The 21780-nt window shown below is 43.2% G+C and overlaps 1 protein-coding gene across 1 annotated transcript in view; it reads right to left on the bottom strand.

Annotated features, from left to right (window-relative positions):
* The window catches only part of RAB2A (RAB2A, member RAS oncogene family), a 74872-nt gene extending 73341 nt beyond the window's left edge, over positions 1–1531 (bottom strand). The window contains exon 1 of the mRNA XM_081259007.1: positions 1283–1531. Coding sequence (XP_081115133.1) covers positions 1283–1328 — 46 coding nt within the window. The 5' untranslated portion in view covers positions 1329–1531. The remainder of the gene's footprint in view (positions 1–1282) is intronic.
* Positions 1532–21780: the final 20249 nt, after the last annotated feature.

Raw genomic sequence — 21780 nt, 5'->3', positions numbered from 1 at the left:
CTTTAGAACCCCACTTCCTTCAAGTATGCCACAGCCTTTAAAAAAGTATATAGACGCGCTATGAACATGTGCAAAACATGACTTTATCCAGGATTTTACGCAGAAAACTATCCCGTTTCCACACGCACACCAAAAAGCCTTGCTGAAAGACTATGTTTACAGCAGAAAGTTTTTCTTTTAGGCAGCAATCAACATGCTTCTTGTGCTACTTATTCAATCTGCCATATCACTAGTGCAACCACAAGCTGCTGCTTACATTTCCTAAGTTGTGCAAAGGGTCCAAAGTTGTGCAAGAGTCATCACTGAAATCAGACTCCGGTATATTAATAGTTATAACACCTGAACAAGTCTTAGTTTTATCATCAGATTCAAAGTAATGCCAAAAAATCACAGATATTAAAACTATTTTCAACGAGTTTGACTACTTTATCTGCGAAATACAATGGGATGTTATCTCCAGTGCAAATAACTGTATTTCTTTCTGCTTCGAATGGACATCAGGTCACCTGATAACTGGCAGTTGTGAGCCTGGATGTGATGTATCGAAAAAAACAAAGTGTCCCCAACACACACACGCCAGCGCACATCAAGAGCACTGAACGGCCTTGCATTACTACTATCAAAGAACCCCAAGTTTACACGTGGCAGAAGTCGACAGAACTCTTTCATGCTTTAATGACCTCGAAAGGGATTCCCCAGGCGTCAAGTAACGGGGTGTGACTTACTCTGACTTGGGAGTTGAGAGTGATAAAACTACATGCCTATATTACTACTATTATTATTTTTTAGAGGTTTCTGTCTGTCCTCAGCTGGCTGTCCCACGCCAGCGAGCGCGCTGCCCGGGCCTCGGCAGGTGCGTGTGGGTCAGGAAGCCCAAGGCCCTCCTCCCATCACCGTCTGCTCTCCTCGGCCCCGCTTTCCTCTCTCGGGGGCGGCGAAGAGGCCCAAGGCGAGGGGCCCGGGGCAGGGCGTGCGATCCTCAGAGCCAGGCCCTAACGGCCCCGGGCTGGGCCGGTCCTCCTCTCATACACTCCCCAGATCGCGCGTCGAAACGGCGGCCGCGGCCCCCAGCTGCAGGGCCGGGGCCGGGGAGGCGGGCCGGGCCGGCCAGGCCAGGCCGCGGCCGCTCGCAGTGCCCACGTCACCAGCTCCAGCACTGCGGAAATGGAGCGGCGCGGCCGGCGGGGAGGCGCCGGGCTCCCGCGCCGCGGCCAGACGCCGTTTGCCCCCCAGCCCCGGCCCGGAGGCCGCCGACTCCCACCCGCCGCGCTCCGGGGCTCACCTGTGTCGCCGATGATAATGTACTTGAAGAGATAGGCGTACGCCATGGCCACGGCCGCTCGGTGCCAGGGCACACGGCTCCTCCTCCTGTTTCTGCTCCTCCTCCTTCTCCGCGCCCCTCACCCCGGCGCCGCTCGGCCTCGAAACGCCAGGCCCCGCCCGCCGCAGCCGCCGCCGTCGTCGTCAGCCGCCGGGAGTGAGGGGCCGAGAGGAAGCGGGACAAACCGACACCCTGTGAGCCAAGGGAGACAGCGCCCAGCGGAGCCCAGCTGAACAATAACAGCCGCCGCGGTGCCTCCGCCCCGCCTCCGCGCCGACCCGGAAGTGCTGCGGCCGCCGGCGCCGCCGCCGGGGGAAGGGGGAGGAGCCCCGCACGCCGGCAGCGCCCCGCCGGCCGGAGCCCCGCCCAGCCAGAGCCCCGCCCCTCCCCGCCCCGCCTCGCCGGAGACCCGCCCGGCGCCGCGTCGGCCGCTGTAGTCAGCCCGGTCGGCCCAGAGCCGGGCGAGGCCGGGGGTCAGGCGCCAGCGGCCGGGAGACCCTGGGGCAGGGGAGGGGCCTTGCGGCTCCGTCCCCGCGACGCGAGTGGAGCTGCGTCCTTCCGCCCTGCGGTGGGGACGCCGGACACGTGGTGGGAAGGCGGAGGTCGCGTTCGGCGCAGGGCCTGCCCTAGGCTCGTGACAAGGTGTTCGAAAATGATGGAGCCTCTCGGGGCGGGGTTGGAGGGCGAGGCTATATCTGTGGTGCGGGACGGGGCTTTGACAGGGAAAAAGGAAGTGTTTGTAAATTCGAAACCCTAAGTTAGGGAATATGCGGTAAACCATGATATGCACCTGAGGTGGAATACTATGCGGTCTTAAAAAAAAAAAAGCCAGACTTAACGTTATGCAAAAACAAGGCACAGGACTCAGTGTATAAATATACATTTATGTTATATATACTAATTATATATACAACTATCTTATATATAGTAAGTGATACATAAATTACATTTGTATGTTTATAAGCTATATTTTATTGTTATATAAATATAAATAACTTTTTAATTTTACCGTTGTGTAGAAAAATGACAGGAATATACTTAAAGACCCATAGTACGTAGCCAATCTGAAAGGACACAACTGGGACCAGGGGAAGGAAGGGATGGGATTGGAGGGAAGATCTACTTTTCACTGAATTTTTCAAGGGCAGTTTGAAATTTTTGCAGTGTTCATGAATAACCTATTGAAAAATGCACTTAAAGGAAAAAAAGTAACTTTTTTGTTTATTCAACTAACACTTTAGGTACATACTATATTTCGTGCACTGCTAGGCCCTGGAACTAGAGGCAGACACTGTTCTAAAGGAGCACACAGATTTTGGAAGAGGAGACGCAAGACAGAGTTAAAAGTGTCAGGATAGGTTATCTAGAGAAGATGATGTCTGACCCAGAAATATGAAGGAAGAGTTTGTCAAAAGGACAAAAGGTGGGGGAAGGGAACTGAAGTTTAGGTGCAAGAAGCAATGTACAAAGGTCCTGGATCTGTTTAGGGAATTTAAAGTTGCATAAGGAAGCTCATTTGCTAACCCATAGCCTCTAATGTTGGCAGTGGAAGGAGAGCCATTGCTAGGGCAGAAGTGACTGGGGTTTAGTGGCTCTGGTTCCTGTTTGTTGCCTAATATTTTCCTCTCCCTTTTAGGATCTGTCATTCTACTGAAACCTTCATGCTGGGCTGGCAGTAGTTAGTTGCTGCATGGTTTGAATGGCCTTTCCAAACGTCAACTCACAGGTTTTTGTTTGTTTGTTTGTTTGTTTTTAGTGTTTGGAGGGGATTTTCAGAGATAGCACACAAAAATTTGATGTGAAAAATTACCTGGAATTGCATAATCTAATTCACCCATCTTTAGTTTGGGGGAGGAGAAGTCCCTTCTTAGGCCTGCCATGTTCCAAAGGCCATTTTGTCCCTGCTATCTGAGTGCCTTCACTCAAGTCTTTCCTGGTGATAGACATGTAGAAAGTTCCCTCCTTCCAGGAGAAACTCAATTTCTTTCTACTCTCAGCGGTATGCCCTTTACACGTAGCCTGAACAGGACAACGCTATGGGAATGTTCCACGAAAGCCTAGCATCCTTATGATCAGAAGCATTCCCATACTGTTAGAGGAGAGCTGTGGGAGAAGTCACTGGTGCCAGGTCATGCACGGGCTTGTTGCCATGTCAGGATGCATGCGGCACTTTACCCAGTGGACACGGAAACTGGGAAGAGAAAGGTCAGAATTGAATGTAAAAAATTATAGAAAAGGATATGTATAGAGCTTTAGAGGCAATGCAGTGTAAAGAGAACTTAGGAAACCTGCTTCTGATCTTGGTCTTACCACAAACTGGTTGGATGATTGTTGCAAATCTTTTGGCCTCCTAGAGCTTTGACACACTCAATTGATAAAGCGACGGAGTTAAGTGTTACCTGAAAGGTCTATTCCAAGTCTGAAGTCCTTTAATTTTATGGCTATCCGCCTCCAGATCGAAAGCACCTGTAAAGTAGGTGGTAATCTTTCTCTCATGAAAATGTCAGGGCCACAGGAATCAAGTGTATATGGTTCTTGCACAGAACTGAGAGGTGTTAGTTATTGGTGCGCAGGAATTATAACAATCCGTGGCTTTGAAGAAAGCAAGGACTAGATGTTCAAGTCCCTTGCTGAGCCTCGGTTTCCTTGTCTGGAAAATGTAGAGAATAACTACCTCACAAAGTCAATTTAGCATCAAATGAGATAATATATGTGAAGATATTTTGTAAATTATGAAAAACATATACTTAATATGTGAAACCCTTAGTGCTGCATAATTTTAAAAAATTACCTCAAGTGGGGCTTCCCTGGTGGCACAGTGGTTGAGAGTGTGCCTGCCGATTCAGGGGACGCGGGTTCGTGCCCCGGTCCCGGAGGATCCCGCGTGCCACGGAGCGGCTGGGCCCGTGAGCCATGGCCACTGAGCCTGCGTGTCTGGAGCCGCAGCGGTGAGAGGCCCGCGTACCGCAAAAAAAAAAAAAAAAAATTACCTCGAGGGAGTTAAGGCCTAATCACTATACAAATTTCTGTTTTAAAGTCAGCTCCTTTCCTGTCTCTGTTTTATGTCTCGACGTTTATTTTCTTCTGTGTGTAATTCATAATATTTTGTTATATTTTCTCTAAGCCTATATGCTGTCTTAAATTCTCTTTGAAACAAGGTGTAAATAAAACCCACACAAACTTCATTTTAAACACTTTTCTTAGCCCCCAAAATCCAAAGACATTTTTTCAAGAAAAACTCCTTAGGCAAAAATGACAGAAATAAAACTCTCTTCCCTTAAATCATAGGATACTTCATGGGATTTTCCATTCTGTTCGATTTTCAGCTATTTCACTCCCTTGGGGATGAATTCTGATAACCTCATCTCTCAGTCTTACATCATATGTGGTCTGAAGGTCATAACTGTGAAATTTAAGGATTGTTTAAGGCTGCATTCTCCAAGGTCTGCTTATTCAAGTTTTCCATGACATTTTAAAGTAGAGTATTATATTAGACTTTTGAATTTACTCTTCCCAACCAAACTTTTCATGTGTTTAAATTTTCTCTGGTTTTGATCGCTCTCAGACTGTGGGAAGAGAGGTAGTGGGGGAATGGGATGGGAGAAGAGTGGCTTGGAATGCTGTAATCCATAGGTTCTTACTTTGGTTCCCATGGTTTCCTTAGCCAGCTCTCGAATGCACTCTGGGAGCCCTCTGATCCTCCAGAAATGATATGCACGATGTTGTATGGATTTGCATATATGTAATTTTATGGGAGAGATCCTCGCACGAGTCCATGACCCAGAAATAATTAAGAACCACTGTGAAATGCTTGTGTTAAGCCATTTCTAAACACCATGACAGAATTAATTTTCCTGCATATACTAATAAGCTCAGTACCAGTTGTGGAGGAAGAAAGAACTCTGTTCAACTCCTGAATTTACCCCCTGTCAGTTGAGTGATCTTGGATAAATTACTAAACTCTCTAAGCCTTAGAGTCCTCATGAGATGACACAAGTATCTAGCAAAGTGTCAAGCTCTCAGGAGACACTAAGTAAACACTGAAGTCATTTCCCGCTTTCCTTCACCCTCTCCCTGTGTTCCATCTCCAACCTGTCACTAAGAACTGTAGGATTTAAATGAGCCCAACAAAGACCCTCCCATAAAGGAGATTAGAGTCTCTCTCATGCTAAGTCATGGGTAGTCATTGTAATACATAATGAAATAATTATACAAGTCACCATAATGCAGAATCAGTGGGAGCCCTGAGCTTCTTTTCCTGCAACTAGATGGTCCCATCTGGGGTGATGGGAGACGGTGACACCCGAAGTGTGTTGCTTGTGTCCACTCTACTCTGTAACATTCAGCTTAATTGTCACTTGCCACTCACTGATAGGGTTTTGATATGTCTGCAAGCAATTGATTTACTATGGTCTCTGTGCAGTCAAACCTCTCTGTAATGATAACCTGTATATGTAGCTGCTCCCCAGCAGAAGCGGAAGGAGAGCCGTCTAAGCTGAGCCTTAAAGGGCCTTATCTTTCATAGTTATTGCTTTACTAGTCATTCCAGATGTTTCAGCAGCCCTCTCCACTGTACTTTGTTCACCTTATCCACCTCATCTGCCATTTATATTCTCGTTGGGTAAAACACTTAGTATTCCCTTTCTTACTTTTCTACTCATGACCGATTTCTGACCACTTGTCAAAGCCAGAAATGACTCGTTTCTCTCTTCCATTCCATTCTTTTTTCTTTTTTTAAACATCTTTGTTGGAGTATAATTGCTTTATACTTCCATTCCATTCTGCTTATCCTTCAGAAGTTTACTTGAAGGGTCAAAATGGAATGATTGCAAATTCACATCCTGAGTCAATGTGTGTGTAGGTGAGTGAAGAAACTTTCTTTTGTATATAGGTTAGTTTTGTTATCAATGGACTTACCATTCATAATAGAAGGGGCCTACATAAGTGCACAAATGAGAGAAACAGTGAATATTGGAATAATAATAAGCTCATTTTATAAAATCGTGGATTAAAAAATATAACTACAGGGCTTCCCTGGTGGCGCAGTGGTTGAGGGTCCGCCTGCCGATGCAGGGGACACGGGTTCGTGCCCCGGTCCGGGAGGATCCCGCGTGCTGTGGAGCGGCTGGGCCCGTGAGCCATGGCCGCTGAGCCTGCACGTCCGGAGCCTGTGCTCCGCAACGGGAGAGGCCACAACAGTGAGAGGCCCGCGTACTGCAAAAAATAATAATAATAAATAAAAAAAATAAAAAATATAACTACGTAAAATATTTTGAATTAATGATTAATAACAAATTTAAAAGTGAGTTAAAAACCAAAATAGTGTTCTTAAACTACCTACTTTTCTCAATCCTTAACAGTTGCCTAGTGCTTTCCACAGAGAGAGTGGTCTGGGGAATGGCCCAATATTGGATTCCAGGAGGCCTGAATTACAGCCTGTCTTGCCACCAACAAGCTGACCTTGAGAATTTTTGTCATATACTCAATAGAGATGATAATTCCAGTTGCTAATAGAATCACTGAGAGGTAGATATGAGAGCACTCTGAAAAGTACATTATTACTAGGAGAGAGTGTATATACCAAATTGCAGGTGAATCATTTTCTTGAATGTATCTAGGTATATTAGAAGACTGACTGCTATAGAACTGTATAACATCGGTAATACTTTACTATCTGCATTGCTGGGTTTTTGTCAGCAAAGACTAGACCATGCAATTACTTCACACCCTCTGGTTTGAACACATATTCATCCATTTATCCTGAACATGTTCTATGTCTTGTGTTCATTGGTAGGTGTCCTTATTTTGGAAAAGTCGGGACCAGAATGAGAATGAGGATACCTGAGGAGTATCCCTCATATTTTGCTGAAGAGAGAACCATTTACTACTCCCATGAGTGTTTCAATTTATTTTAATCTTTACCCGTAAAGGTCTTTAAATTTTGATAAAGGGAAATCCATTTTCTCTCCATTTTTAAGGACATGATAAGCTAGCTCTGTCCCAGTGGGAGGTGTGGACACTGAAAACCTTCTGTCACTGATGTCTTTTGTGTGAGATGGGTGCCAGGAATTACGAGATCACATTTCAGTCTTCTTCCAGCTCCCCTCCCTCCTATATAATCCTTATCTCTGCTTCTAACAGTCTCATTATCAGAATTTTCAACATATGGAGTGAGAGAGAAGAAAATGACTATCAAAGAATCACATTTTCACTTCTAATATGTAGAAAATAGGGGTCTATTTTTCCAAACTTTTTTATTTTAAAAAAGTTAATAAAAAAAATAAATCTGTTCTTCAGACATTGAGGTTACATCCAAAGGCTCCCATTTAAAAATCTGCAAGGCTAATTTAAATTTGTCCAAGAATCACTGCTGTACTTCACCACTCTTTTAAATTTCTCAATGTAAGTAATCTGGGGATCAATTCCCAGCAATTTCTTCAAATGAAACAGATTGTGAAAAAGTACAGTATAACCTTACAACAGCAGTGAACATTTATACTCACACAATTTTTATGCATCAGAAATCAAGGAGTAGCTTAGCTGGGTGGCTCTGGTTTGGAGGTCTCTTCGTGGGGTTGCAGTTAATCTTTCAGCCAGGGCTGCAATCTGCAGTCATCTGAAGGCTAGATTGGGGCTGGATGATTTATTCCCAAGGTGGCTTATGGCAGACGCCTTAGTTCTTTACCACATGGACCTCCCAGAGGACTGCTTAGTATCTTCACGACATGGAAGCTGGTTTCTCCCAGCATGAGAGATATGAGAGAGTGAGCATAAGGCCAAAACCTCAGTGTCTTTTATGACCTAACCTTGGAAGTCACATCCCACCACTTCTGCTGTATCCTTCTGGTCCCATGGACCCACTGTGCTAAAACATAGGAAGGGACTACACAAGGACATTAATAACCAGAGGTGAGGATCACTGCCATCTTAGAAGCTGGCTACCACAACCTACAGAGATCAAGTGAAAACAAGGATCTAATAAATGTCTAACCATCTGAAATCAGATACATTTTGGGTCAAATCAGTTTCACTTAACCTGTCTACAATAAAATTGTACTATAAATAGATTAGTCTATAAAGAAGTTTATTGTGGTTTTGGTTTTGTGCACTTCTAAAAGTATTTTTGAAAAAAAAGACCTAAAAAAGAATCATTTTACAGTTGCAAAAGGAAGAGAAAACATATTTTTCAGGTTTTAAAAATTACATTTCAAAGCAATTTTTTGAGGATCAAATACGACAACAACGATCTCCTAAAAAGGATTTTTAAAAAGGAATTGATGTTTGCTTTCATCTCAAGTCCTTAAGGATTCATGTGGTTCAACAGAGTTAACAATTTATTTCCACTTTTTCATTAACTTATTTGAATAATTTCATGGGAATCAGTATTCTCCTACCTGCACATATTTCCTACCTGCACTGTTATGTCCAAATATTATAGCAGTTGATCATGCGTTTTATGTCTCAGGTTTAAAAAAATCTATATTACAACATGGATGGACCTAGAGATTGTCATACTGAGTGAAGTTAAGTCAGAGAAAAACAAATATCATATGATATTGCTTATATGTGGAATCTAAAAAAATGGTACAAATGAAGCTATTTACAAAACAGAAATCGAGTCACAGATGTAGAAAAAAAACTATGGTTACCAAGGGGGAAAGGGGTGGGGGGATAAATGGGGAGATTGGGATTGACATATACACACGACTATATATAAAAGAGAACGGATAAGAACCTACTGTATAGCACAGGGAATTCTATTCAGTGCTCTATAATGGCATATGGGAATGGAGTCTAGAAGAGAGTGGATATGTGTATATGTATGGCTGATTCACTTTGCTGTACAGCAGAAACTAACACAACATTGCAAATCAACTATACTCCAAAAAAAATTAATTTAAAAAATCTACATTAAATGGAGGTAGGGGAAACACTGCCTTTAGTTTAAAAGGTTTAAGGTACAAAGAAGTAGAGTTTGACTATCATTCCTTAAATGTAGTGTTTTCTTGTACTATAATATTTATTAGAAGAACTGCAGGCTTATGTCACTTTGGAGTCTTGAAGTTTTCATTACTAAATGGAGAAGATTTTTTCTTAGTAAATGGATAATTTTCTTCACACTGCATTTGATACAAATTATAATACAGAAGCGTCTGTTGGAAAGAGCAGATTATTCATCATTGATATACTCTAATTTTTGTTAATTTTTCCTTTAGAAAAATCAGTTATAGGCAAAGACCTCTTTAGAACTAGATCCCGCTTTCTCTCTTTGAATCAACTGAGTGCATTTCCGGAAGGTTCTCGTTTCACTTCACTCGAAAAAACACCAAATCCAAATGCCAAAAGTGAGATTGTCTCATCTGATCCCTGAGATAAGCTATTTTGCTTATTTATAAAAGAACACACTGAGGTTCTTGAATTACTCATTGAAACAAAAACTGAATTATTTACATTTTCTTTCTTGGAAACAAGCAGAGATGAGGAAGGAAGTAGACAGATCTCCCTTGACTTACTGTAGGGTTACATCCAGATAAACCCACCATAAGTTGAAAATATCTGTTAAGTTGAAAACGCCTTTAATACACCTACTGAACAGAGCTTAGCCTATATACCTTAAACATGCTCAGAACACTTACATTAGCCTACAGTTGGGCAGAATCCTCTAACACCAAGCTTCTTTTATAATGGTGCTGAATATGTCATGTAATTTCTTGAATACTCTACTGAAAGTGAAAAGCAGAAGGGTCGTCTAAGTGCAGAGTGGTTGTGAGTGTACGATTGTTCCCCCCGTGATCGCGTGGCTCCCTGGTGACTGCGGCTCAGTGTGCTGCGAACATCACGAGAGAGAGTATTGTACAGCATGTCACCAGCCCGGGAAAGAGCAAACTTCAACATTCAAAGTACACGCTCTACTGAATGTGTACCCCTTTTGTAAAATCAAAAAATTGTTAAGTCAAACCATGGTAAGTCAGGGACTCTCTGTATAGTATGTTTGACTATAAGCGACCCAGGATACAGGAAATGGAGGGTGGACTCAGTATGCAGGCCTCCCACCATTAACATGAATTCACTTAAGAAAAATTTGAAGTCAGGAAACAACTACTCAGTGATTCATTTAATGTAGCTGTGTAAGAAAGAATTGAGACATGCTGTTCATATGTCAGGTACTGTGCCAGCTGCTAAGGATATGTATATATATATAGAGAGAAGCTAAGGAACCTTAAGCTCAGGGTCCCTCACTTGCATGACCCCTTCCAAGGCAAATGTGTTCACGTGGTCAATTTTCTTTTTTGGTAAAATTTGCAAAAATAAGATATTTAAACTTTAATTTGTGAATTCTGTTCTTTCCACTGACACTTCCCCCTTGTGTTGGGAGGTGCTGGAGTGTCTACAGGGTTTTTTTGTTTTGTTTTTGGTAATGGTTAAGGAAGGGTTGAGAGTTGAGTGAGGGAGACATTTAGCTCCCTAGGGTATATTTATTCAGTCTCTCATGTGTGTAGTTGAATCATTCCAAGTTGTCCAGCATAGAAAAGGCTTCCAGGGGACTTCCCTGGTGGCGCAGTGGTTAAGACTCCACGTTCCCAATGCAGGGGGCCTGGGTTCGATCTCTGGTCAGGGAACTAGATCCCACACGCATGCCGCAACTAAGCGTTCACATGCCACAACAAAGGAGCCCGCCTGCCACAACTACGACCTGGCGCAAACAAACAAAACAACAACAAAAACACATGGTATTCTTTAAAACAAAAACAAAAAGGCTCCCAGGAATACTGTGATCCCTACTGTGCTGACTCATCATATGGTGTAGAGGTCATATCTCCATATAAGCATGTCCTACTAGATTCGTTTTCTATTGCTGAGTAACAAAACACCTCAAACTTACGGGCGAAAAACAATACCCATTTAGTAGCTCGCAGTTCTGTAGGGCAGAAGTCTGGGCCTGGTGTAGATGGGTTCTCTTCTCAGGATCTCAGAAGGCTAAAATCAAGGTGTCCACTTAGCTGCGTTCTCATCTGGAGCTTGGGGTCCTTTTGCAAGCCCGTGTGATGTGGCAGGATTCAGCCTCCTGCAGTTGTAGGACTGAGGTCCCTATTTCTTTTCTGGCTATTAACCAGGAGCTGCTATCAGCAGCTAGAGGCTCCTGCATTCCTTGCCACATGGCTGACTCCATCTTCAAAGCCAACAACAGAGAAATCTCCCTCATTTTTAATCCCTCCTGCTTTGAATCTCTTTGTTAGGAAGGGCCCCGTCACTTTTAAAGACTCAACTGATTAGGTCTGGCCCATCCAGGACGATCTCCCTATCTTGAAGTCAATTGTTTTGGGACATTAATTGAATCTGCAAAATCATTTCACAGCAGCATCTAAGTTAGTATTTGGTTGAACAACTGGGAGAAAGTGTGTGTACAAGGGGGAGTGGAGATCTTGGGGACCATCTTAGACTTCTGCCTATAAGCACTGGACATATATATATAGTTTAGTAGAAGATATACCTATTATAAAGCTTTCCAACTCAGAATAGATATCTTCAAAGACTCAGAAGAAAAATTCAAACATAAATAAATGAAAATTTATTCTAACTTGACACAGCTCTAGTGAACCATTTTAACTACAATGTTTCTATTAAAACTAATAAGAAATGACAGGCTCCTAATTTATTAAAAACCTAGAGATTGTTATTTATTGAAAACAAAGAGTTCATAAAAAATAATAGAGGATGCAATAAAAACAATAAATATGAATGATAAAATTAATAAAAATCATCCTGTCATAGAGGACTAAACTGTAACAAAAGTCTTTACAGGACACAGCAAAAGCCATAGTTTGTTACAAAAAAGAAATAAATTTTGAAAAGAAGTAACAAGTAGGCTCAGTGACTGTCTTGGACTCTGGACAGAGGAGGGGGCCCTGCCCTGATCCCCGCACTTGAGAGCACCTTGCTCATCATAAATACTGAAGCACAGCGAGAGTTAGCTTGCTTTTTGACCTCATGGAAGAGGTTTCTGAAAGTTTGGCACCCAGAAGAAGACTGGAAGTTATAAGAGGGGGACGGGCAAGGAGGCCTGGCCCCAAGCCCAGAGGAGACCGAGGCAGGAGACAGTGTGTGGGGTCAGGAGGGACTCGGCACCCCACCCTTGGAGACCAGCAACCGAGGAGCTGCTTCAAGCTGGTCAATCCACACCACCCAGGTGGGTGTCAGGGTCCCTAGGCACTTGCTTTTTCCTCTCTTCTGCTCTGCTGGTATAGTTTTGAGAGGTGAACTTCCAGAAGGGATGGGATTTTTTGCAAGGCAAGAGGGAGGGTATATGCCCACCCTGATTTCCTGAGGCTCTTGACCATGTCCCTCCCCTCTGGCTTCCAGAGGGGTCCAGGCAGCAGCCAAGCTTCCAGGGCCCAGCCAGGCACAGCTAGCTGAGGTAGTATATACCAAAGGACTGAGAAAGAGAACAAACAAGCATGATTCCTAGATATTTTGCCAAATGAACAGGGTAACGCATTAATTGCAGGAGGAAAAGAACAGGTAGGTGGGAAAGGGGAGAGAATCAAAGATTCTGTTTTGGACACGTTGAACGGAGATGCCAACAGTCATTCAAGTGGAGAGATCAAAAGAGCAATTGGACATTTGGGTCTGGGGCTTGGGGGAGTGGTCTGAGTTCCAGATAGAAATACCATACAGCTGGTACGGTTGTTGGGACCAAATGTTTTTTCAAGTGTCTGATAGACACTTGTGGTTCTTCTTTTGTGTATTATCTGTTTGCATGCTCTACCTATGTATCTATTAAGTCTCTGACAATCATTGTTAAAATTCACATACTTTTTTTTTTTTTTTTTTTTCGGTACGTGGGCCTCTCACTGTTGTGGCCTCTCCCATTGTGGAGCACAGGCTCTGGGTGCGCAGACTCAGCGGCCATGGCTCACGGGCCCAGCCGCTCCACGGCATGTGGGATCTTCCCGGTCCGGGGCACGAACCCGTGTCCCCTGCATCGACAGGCGGACTCTCAACCACTGCGCCACCAGGGAAGCCCTCATATACGTTTAATACAATTGAAAATGTGTAACAAACCACCCAAATCATTTAATCTTCACAACCAATCTGATAGTTTTAAAATTAATTTATGTATTTTTATTTTTTGCATTTTACCCTGAGGGTTTTTTTTTAATTGACTTACAGTGTTGTGTTAGTTTCAGGTGTACAGCAAAGTGACTCAGTTCTTTCCCCTTACAGTTTATTACAAAATATGAGTATAGTTCCCTGTGCTATACAGTAGGTCTTTGTTGGTTTTCAGTTTTTTATATGGTAGTGTGTATATGTTAATCCCACTGATAGTTTTTTAATTTAAAATATTTAAAGAAAAAGAATAATACTCAGAAATGGAAAAAAATGTGCGGAAGTGAAAATTCTTTTGTAAAACTTGAAAGGGCAAATTGAATCAATTTTTAAAAAGGTAGTGAAAGGATTATCATAATCCTTTAATATATGCAAACACTTGCACCTAAATTTCCAAATTCTGATAATATAGGTAAAGGAAATAAAAATAAATATACAGAGAAAAAGTCTTTATTTGATAGAAAAAGAGACTGAAGCTTAAAGAGTTTAAATAATTTCTCATGTCATGACAGCTAGTAAGTGACAGTGCTGGAAGCTGGAAATATGGGTCCAATGAGAGTTTTGACCTCCACATACAAATTTAGAAGTCATCAGCATGTTACATGTAAGAAAAATGTATTTGTCCTCCACAAGGAAGTGATGAATGCTTTATGTTCATGAAGAAGGGTTAGACTGAGTCTCCCAAGGGAACTCACAGGTTGGTATATATAGTAAATGAGGCTTAGAAACCTGATTTCTCTACACATCAAAAGTGAATCCATCTTTCAGCAATGGACTCACATTAACCTAGTTTACGAGTCTGATTTTTAAAAGTATAATGTCAAATTGCAATAAGAAATCACTATCTCAGAGGCAGGAATATGTGAAATTCATTCCACCAGCTTTTTCTTACCCTTACAAAGAGTAAAGTGCATGGAAATATTTAATGACTTTAAGCAGAGGGAACACGAAACATCCAGCTCACGTTTGGGGTGGTCTTTCCTGGGGGTAAAACCTATGACTCCTAGTGCATTTCGTCCCCTCATTCATTTCATCAGTTCGACCACACCCTGTCGTCTCACTCTGACCTGCAAGCCGTATCTGTTTGGCCTACGAAAGCATTTGTAACACAGGCCCAATAGCCTTAACCAACTACCAAATATTTTGATGAGTCAAAAACTCCCCTGAATAATATTTCAATAGAGAATACCAATTTTTATCTCCAAAATTTTCCTTTTTCCAGCCTCTAAAACTGACCAATCCTCCTTCTGATGGACTTACCCAATTCAATCAAATTACCATCAAGTTCTGGCCCTGGGATTCAACTTGCATCTTTAGGTCGCTTCTGGTGAACTTCATTTTGCAGTATATTAAGCCCCCGTCTCGTTAATTACCTACCGTGTGACCTAATGAAGACATTGATTCCATCTGAAATTCAGTTTCTTAATCTGTAGAATGGGGAAAATAATATCAAAATTATAGCATGACCGTGCAACGTGGAGGCCGTGTGAAGCTCTCAGTGTGTTAACTTGTCATTTTCACTGCCTGATTGTCATCATTACATGTTGAATGTTAGTCTTAACTCTCAGGGCACAAACTTACTTCCACGTTCTTAGGAGAATCCTTGCTGTAAAATCTAATGACTATAATCTCAGTCACACGTGGTTCTGATGCTAAGAAAAAATGGGACAGTGGGCCCTGTAACATGAGCTTCAAAATTGAACTCAGAAGCAGTAATCAGAGATTTTTAAAAAATTCGGCAGGAAACATGTGGTGTTTTCTTTCAGCAATAGATCCCTTTAGCATTCGTGTAAAGCTCATGGATGCCTGCTCAGAATAATGGTATCAAAGGTACAAAAATAAAAAACAAAGGATTACAGAAAAAATTATATTAGAATTGTTATTAAATATTTCCAAAACAAATTTGTGTTAGAGTAATATATGCACTTCTTTATTAATATATTAAAAACCAAGATCTAACAAGAGGCCTAATAATGGCTATAATTTAGCAGTTGGGATGAGTGTTAATGATATGACAAGATGTTTGTATCAATTGTATTGTAAGATGACAACATCCGTATTTCTATTAGTGACAAATCGGTAGATACTGCTAATACACCATGGTGCTGACAACAATCATAGTTGAATAAAATGTTAAATTTCAGTTAGAGTTAATACAAATCAAGAAGCAAATTTCCCCCTATCCATATCTATGTAATCCACAGCCCCCAGATTAAGAACCTATGCATCAGAGGGTGGTAAACACAGACTCCAAAAGAAGAGAGAATTTTTGAAGGACAAACTGATTGACACATTTAATAAAAAGATTAGAAATGATAAAGATGGAAATACTTATTGGGTTTATCATTTAGGAGTTCATCAGTGGACATCGCCATTGAAGTTTCAGTGGAGAAGTTGAGGGCGTAAGTCAGATAATAGTAGTTTAAGGATTAGTTGGGGAAGGAGAGTGCAAACACGAGCAAGTGGGGAAGTCAATGAAGATGGCACTTTTTTTTTTTTTTTGGCCAAGCCACATGGCTTGTGGGATCTTAGTTCCCTGACCAGGGATCAAACCCATGCCCCCTGGGTTTGAGGAAGCACAGAGTCTTAACCACTGGACTGCCAGGGAAGTCCTGAAGATGGCACTTCTAAGGAGCTCGGCTGTGACGGGGCTGTGCCAGAAATAAGAAGTGCATTGGTTGGAGGGAGGACTTGGTTGACAAGAGAAGGTCTGGGCATAGTATGTATTTTGAGTAAAGAACCATAGAAAGGGAGAGTCAAGACAGAGGGAAAATGCGTGATGGGGAGAGAGGCACACACTTCTTAGGAGGTAGGAAGAGTCTGGACCAAGAGAGGAAGTGAAGGAATTCACCTTGGACTGAGAAAGGAACGTCTCTTCGACTGAGAGGAGGGAGCTACACCAGAGGCAGATTGCAGAAAAAATCTGAAGTAAAGAACAGAAAGTTGGGAAGGTTTTGAAATAGAAATCTATGCCTTTGTCCTGCCCTTCGCTGCCACTAGCCCACAGGGGCGTGTTCTTTATGTACAGACAGCAGGACCTAAAAGCCTAAGAAAGCTATTATGTCAGGTAGATTACTTGCCGTGGTAAACAACAGGAAGTCCAACATTTGGGATTTGTTATTTAACTTCATTGACTTAAGGAATAAAGGTGATTTATTGCCTCGTTCCACAAAAAAACTCCAGAGATGAGTGAAAAGTTTTACATGAAAAATTCCAGGGTAAAAAAATCTGTTTCTTCCAGATATACTCTCTCCAGAGAGCTCCCTAGCAAACCTCCCCTTACACATCATTTACCCAAGCTGCATTCTTTTTTTAAAAAATAAACTTATTTTTATTTATTTATTTTTGGCTGTGTTGGGTCTTCGTTGATGCGCATGGGCTTTCTCTAGATGCCGTGAGCAGGGACTACTCTTTGTTGTGGTGCACAGGCTTCCCACTGACGTGGCTTCTCTTGTTGCGGAGCATAGGCTCTAGGTGTGCGGGCTTCAGGAGTTGTAGCATGTGAGCTCGGTAGCTGCGGCCGGCGGGCTCTAGAGCGCAGGCTTCGTAGTTATGGCGCATGGGCTTAGTTGCTCCGCGGCATGTGGGATCTTCCCGGACCAGGGCTCGAACCCGTGTTCCCTGCATTGGCAGGTGGATGCTTAACCACTGCACCACCAGGGAAGTCCCCCAAGCTGCATTCTTATTCCTGGACCACCCCCTGTGGCCGAGAAATTCCACCCCATGGTTGGCTTACCAACCACTGCGTAAGTTCCTGAACTGTCATTAGCAGGAAACGCTGTGCTCCCTGTGGGCCAGCTGTTCAAGCAGAGCCTTGGCATTCAGGTGTGTGTTGGGCATTTTGGGTCATTAGAATGATTGCAAGAGGAAGTTAGGGATGCAAGACCTCCCAAGATGCATGGGACAGTTCAGAGCAAAGAGCTGGCCAGCCCCAAATGCCCATTGTGCCTGCTGCTAAGAAATGCTGCTGTAGACAGAGAAGCCCACCCTTGAATTTCACTGGCTTCATGAGGAGGTGTGGTATAATAAGAAATATATTTGGTATGTCCCCATTCCTAGCACAGAGCTCCTAAAACCCTTGGAATTATCTGAGTGATCAGAAAGTCTTTTGTTATTCATAAGAAGCCCATGTTTTGATCACACATGAGTCTATGCTAATGAGGAGACTCAAGGCTGTGTCCCTACATAGCCTCAGGATGGGGCTGGTCACCAGAAAGACTGAGTGATTAGAAGGTGAGACTTTCAGGCCCACCCACCAACCTCTAGAAAAGGGAAGCGGTACTGCAGATTAAGCTCTATAAAAACTCTTGAACAATGAGACATTTGAAGAGCTTCTGGGCTGGTGAACACATGGAGGTGCTGGGAGAGTGGTGTACCCAGAGAGCGCATCTCTTTCATCTAGCTGTTCTGAGTAGTATCCTTTTATGAAAACCAGTTACATGTTAAGTAAATGTTTCCCTGAGCTGTGTGAGTTGTTCTAGCCAATTATCAGACCCAAGGACCCCTCGGGTTTCTGGGAACTCCAATTTATAGCTGGTCATTCAGCAGGTGGCCCCTGGACTCGAGACTGGATCTCCAGCAGGGGAATCTGGTGAGACTGAGCCCTTAAGCTGTGGGATGTGATACTATCTCCAAGTAGATAGGGTCAGGATTGAGAGAAATTTGTATGACACCCAGATGATGTCCACTGACCTTTGGGGAATTGCTTGGAGATGATGGAAAACAGCCCAGGAAGATATGGATACCTGAACAAAAGTGTGGGAGGAAGGGGAAACGGATTTAGGGGAGGCAGTCAACAACAGCTGCTATAGGTATTATAGATCTCAGAAGCGGAGAGCCTGGGGTTTAAATCCTGGCTCTGCCGCTTTGGAGCTGTGTGATCTTGAGCAAGTTAATGAATGTTTAAAAGCCTTACTTTCTTTAATAAGTAAAAATAGAATAATAAAACATACCTTCGAGACTTCTGAGAGAATTAATGAGAATGTATGCAAGGAGTCTGTCAAATGTCCTGGCCCCTAGACGGGATTCAATGAGTATTAGTTTCCTTTCTTCCTGCTCTTACATGCATTAATTTCCAGGGTAGCTATCTGATAGGATCTGAAGAGATCAGTACCTTGCTATTTCCAGCAAATGTTTTTGAGGTGCTAATATCTTCTAATGAGAACATGAACCATCATTTAAACCATTAGATTAGGAACATTACAGATGGTCCCAGCACAATGTGTTCGTGTCGCAGATGGCTCGTAATAGCAAGTCAGTAGTAATAAGCAAGGAGAGAAATATCAGTTTTAGCTCTGGGCTTTCAACTCCATTTTTTAAAAAATTAATTATTTATTTATTTGGCTGTGCCGGGTCTTAGTTGCAGCGTGTGCGATTTAGTTCCCTGACCAGGGATCAAACCTGCGCCCCCTGCGTTGGGAGCACAGAGTCTTAACTACTGGACCGCCAAGGAAGTCTCTCAATTCCTTCTTAAGTATACTACTGCTGTATAAAATAAATAAAATATGTATGTACACATATGTTTGCCTTTCTATGTTTCAGTTATTTTATTATTATTATTATTTGGTCACACCGCGTGGCTTGCGGGATCTTAGTTCCCCAACCAGGGATTGAACCCGGGCCATGGCAGTGAAAGCACTGACTCCTAACCACTGGACCGCCAGGAAATTCCCTCTATATGTTTCATACTTAGGTGAAGATGCATAAGAAAATGACCTTCATTCTGGTTTTGAATGCATCTTCTTCCCTTCAAACACAGGCCTTTGGGCTACCCTGGTGGTGCAGTGGTTGGGAGTACGCCTGCCGATGCAGGGGACACGGGTTCGTGCCCCAGTCTGGGAAGATCCCACATGCCGCGGAGCGGCTGGGCCCGTGAGCCATGGCCGCTGAGCCTGTGCGTCCAGAGCCTGTGCTCCGCAACGGGAGAGGCCACAACAGTGAGAGGCCTGCGTACCGAAAAAAAAAAAGATAAAAAAAAAAAACAACAACACAGGCCTTTGTGCATTCTGCCCTCTCTGGAAGATGACTCTTATTTTTCTTTCAGAGTCCATGTAAATGATCAATTCCTCTGGAAATGCCTTCCAATTTTCTAGACTAGGTAGGACATTTTGTTTTTGTTCTCATAGCCTTGTGTTTTTGTTATCTATTAATGTGTTACAAACCACTCCCAAATTCAGTGGTTTTAAATACCAGCAGGGTATTAATTCCCATGACTCTTTTTGTTGATCAGGTGGTTCTCATTGCTTCATGTGAAGTTGACTGAGGTGCTGAGATAGCTGGAAGGTCCTGAGCCTGGCATATCATGCTGGACACCAGCTGGGAGTTCAAGGCCCTTGGTGATCCTCCACGTAGGTCAAGGCCCTTGGTGATCCTCCATGTAGACTGTGCACTTATTCATAGAATGGCAGCTGGATTCTAAGAAAGTGCATTCCAAGAGGTCTAGTCCCAGTGGGCAAGTGCTCATCAAACCTCTGCTGGCACCATGTATATAATGTCCCAAGAATCAAAATTAATTATGTAGCCAAACCATTGTCAACATGGAAGGGGATTGCACAAGGGCAAACTGCCAGGAGGCCTGGTTCACTGGGGGCCAAAGTCTACCACATCCAGTGAACCTTTCCTTCATAGGACTCATCATTGTTTTCAATTATATATTTATATGTGTTATTATTTTTCTCTCTCAATAGACTCACAGATCCATGAAAACAGGATCTTTTTGTTTCTTTGCTAATTATTGTGGAGCAGAACCTTAAACGCAATTTAAAGGTTTTGAAGAAGCCCAAGTGACTGAGAAACCAATACCAGGTGCCATCATGCAGGTCTTGCAAAAGAGATTGGTCCCCAAATGGCCTGCCCACTGTTAGTTGATCACCTACCATCACACTATTTCGAGGAGAATTGTAGGTATTCTGTTCTCCCTCTCATCTCAAGCCAAGGGAGAGGGATTTCAAAAATTATTTGCAGAACTTAACATGTGATCCTTGAATTTTGATGCACCATCCCTGCTAACGTCCCTTTGTTTGCAGGCACCAAGTTTATCTGTGGGCATCAGACCCTGCAAGGGATTTGTCTCAGGAATGTCCTGCCAGGCAGCCCCTCTGAACAAAGCAATCGGGACATGTCCTGGATGGACACCCAATGATGTCTTCTACCAAACAACATGAGCTGCATTTATTGAGTGCTTCTTATATTCAGGGATGTCACATACAGTTTTTCTAATTTGTATGATAACACGGCAAGGTATGTAGGTTTCATTCACATTTTACAGATGAGAAAACTAAGTGAGGTTGAATTACTTGTCCAATATCCCATAGCTAATAAATAGCAGAGCAGTGTTTCGAACCTGGGTCTGAATGTTTTCAAAATTTGTGTCTTTACATAGCACCACACTGTCATAGTTCAGGCAGACATGGAGAAGACACGTCTTCAGAGGCACACACAGAGACCAAGTTTGCAGTATATTTGATAGGAATATCAAATATTCCTTCCTTATAAAAGGAAGGGGGGTAGAAGCAGCATTGGGCAGTTGGTGAAGTTGTAATACAGGCTTCAGCGACCCTGCAGGAGCTCTGGAACACATTGTGTCCGTTTGTGTGGCACCCTTCAGGTGGAAGACTGGACCTTCTACCTTCTGCCTTGCTCAGGCAAGAGATGCACATTGCCCCTGTGCTAATTTTGTGTCAGCTTGACTGGGACACGAGGTGCTCAGATACTTGGCTAAACATTATTTCTGGATGTGTCTGCGGGGGTGTTTCTGGATGACATTAGTGTTTGAACTGGTAGCGTCAGTGAAGCAGATTGCCTTCACGATGTGGGTGGTCATCATCCCATCAGCTGAGCGGCTGAATAGAAGAAAAGTGCAGGGGAAGGGAGAATTCACTTTCTCTGCCTGACGGTTGAGCTGCGATGTTGGTCTTGTGCACTTGGACTGGGACTTACATCATCAGCTCCTCTGGTTCCCAGGCCTTGTGATTTGGACTGGAATCGATACCACTGTTTTTCCTGGGCCTCTGCCTTGCAGATGGCAGATCATGGGGTTTCTCAGTCTCCAGAATCACGTGAGCCAGCATCTTGTAATAAGTCAATCTCTCTCTCTTTGTATTATCTCTATCTATCCCTATCTCCTATTGGTTCTGTTTCTCTGGAGAACTCTGACTAATATACCCAGGAAGCACCTGTCCTCAGGCAGGGTGCTCTCTGCAGCTGAAACCAGTCCCAAAGTGGCTGGGGGTTACGTGCTAACTTCACAGCCCACAGCTAGGCAGCACATCCTTCCTGCTCTTCACAGCACAGCCCCATGTCTACCACGCCTCTCAGCTATTCATTTGAATTTTGCTTTTGGTATTTTTATA

Source organism: Mesoplodon bidens (assembly GCF_964165515.1).
Source record: "Mesoplodon bidens genome assembly, chromosome: 16".
Lineage (NCBI taxonomy): Eukaryota > Metazoa > Chordata > Mammalia > Artiodactyla > Ziphiidae > Mesoplodon > Mesoplodon bidens.
Note: the sequence above shows the minus strand (reverse complement) of the source record. Positions and strands in the feature narration are given on the sequence as shown.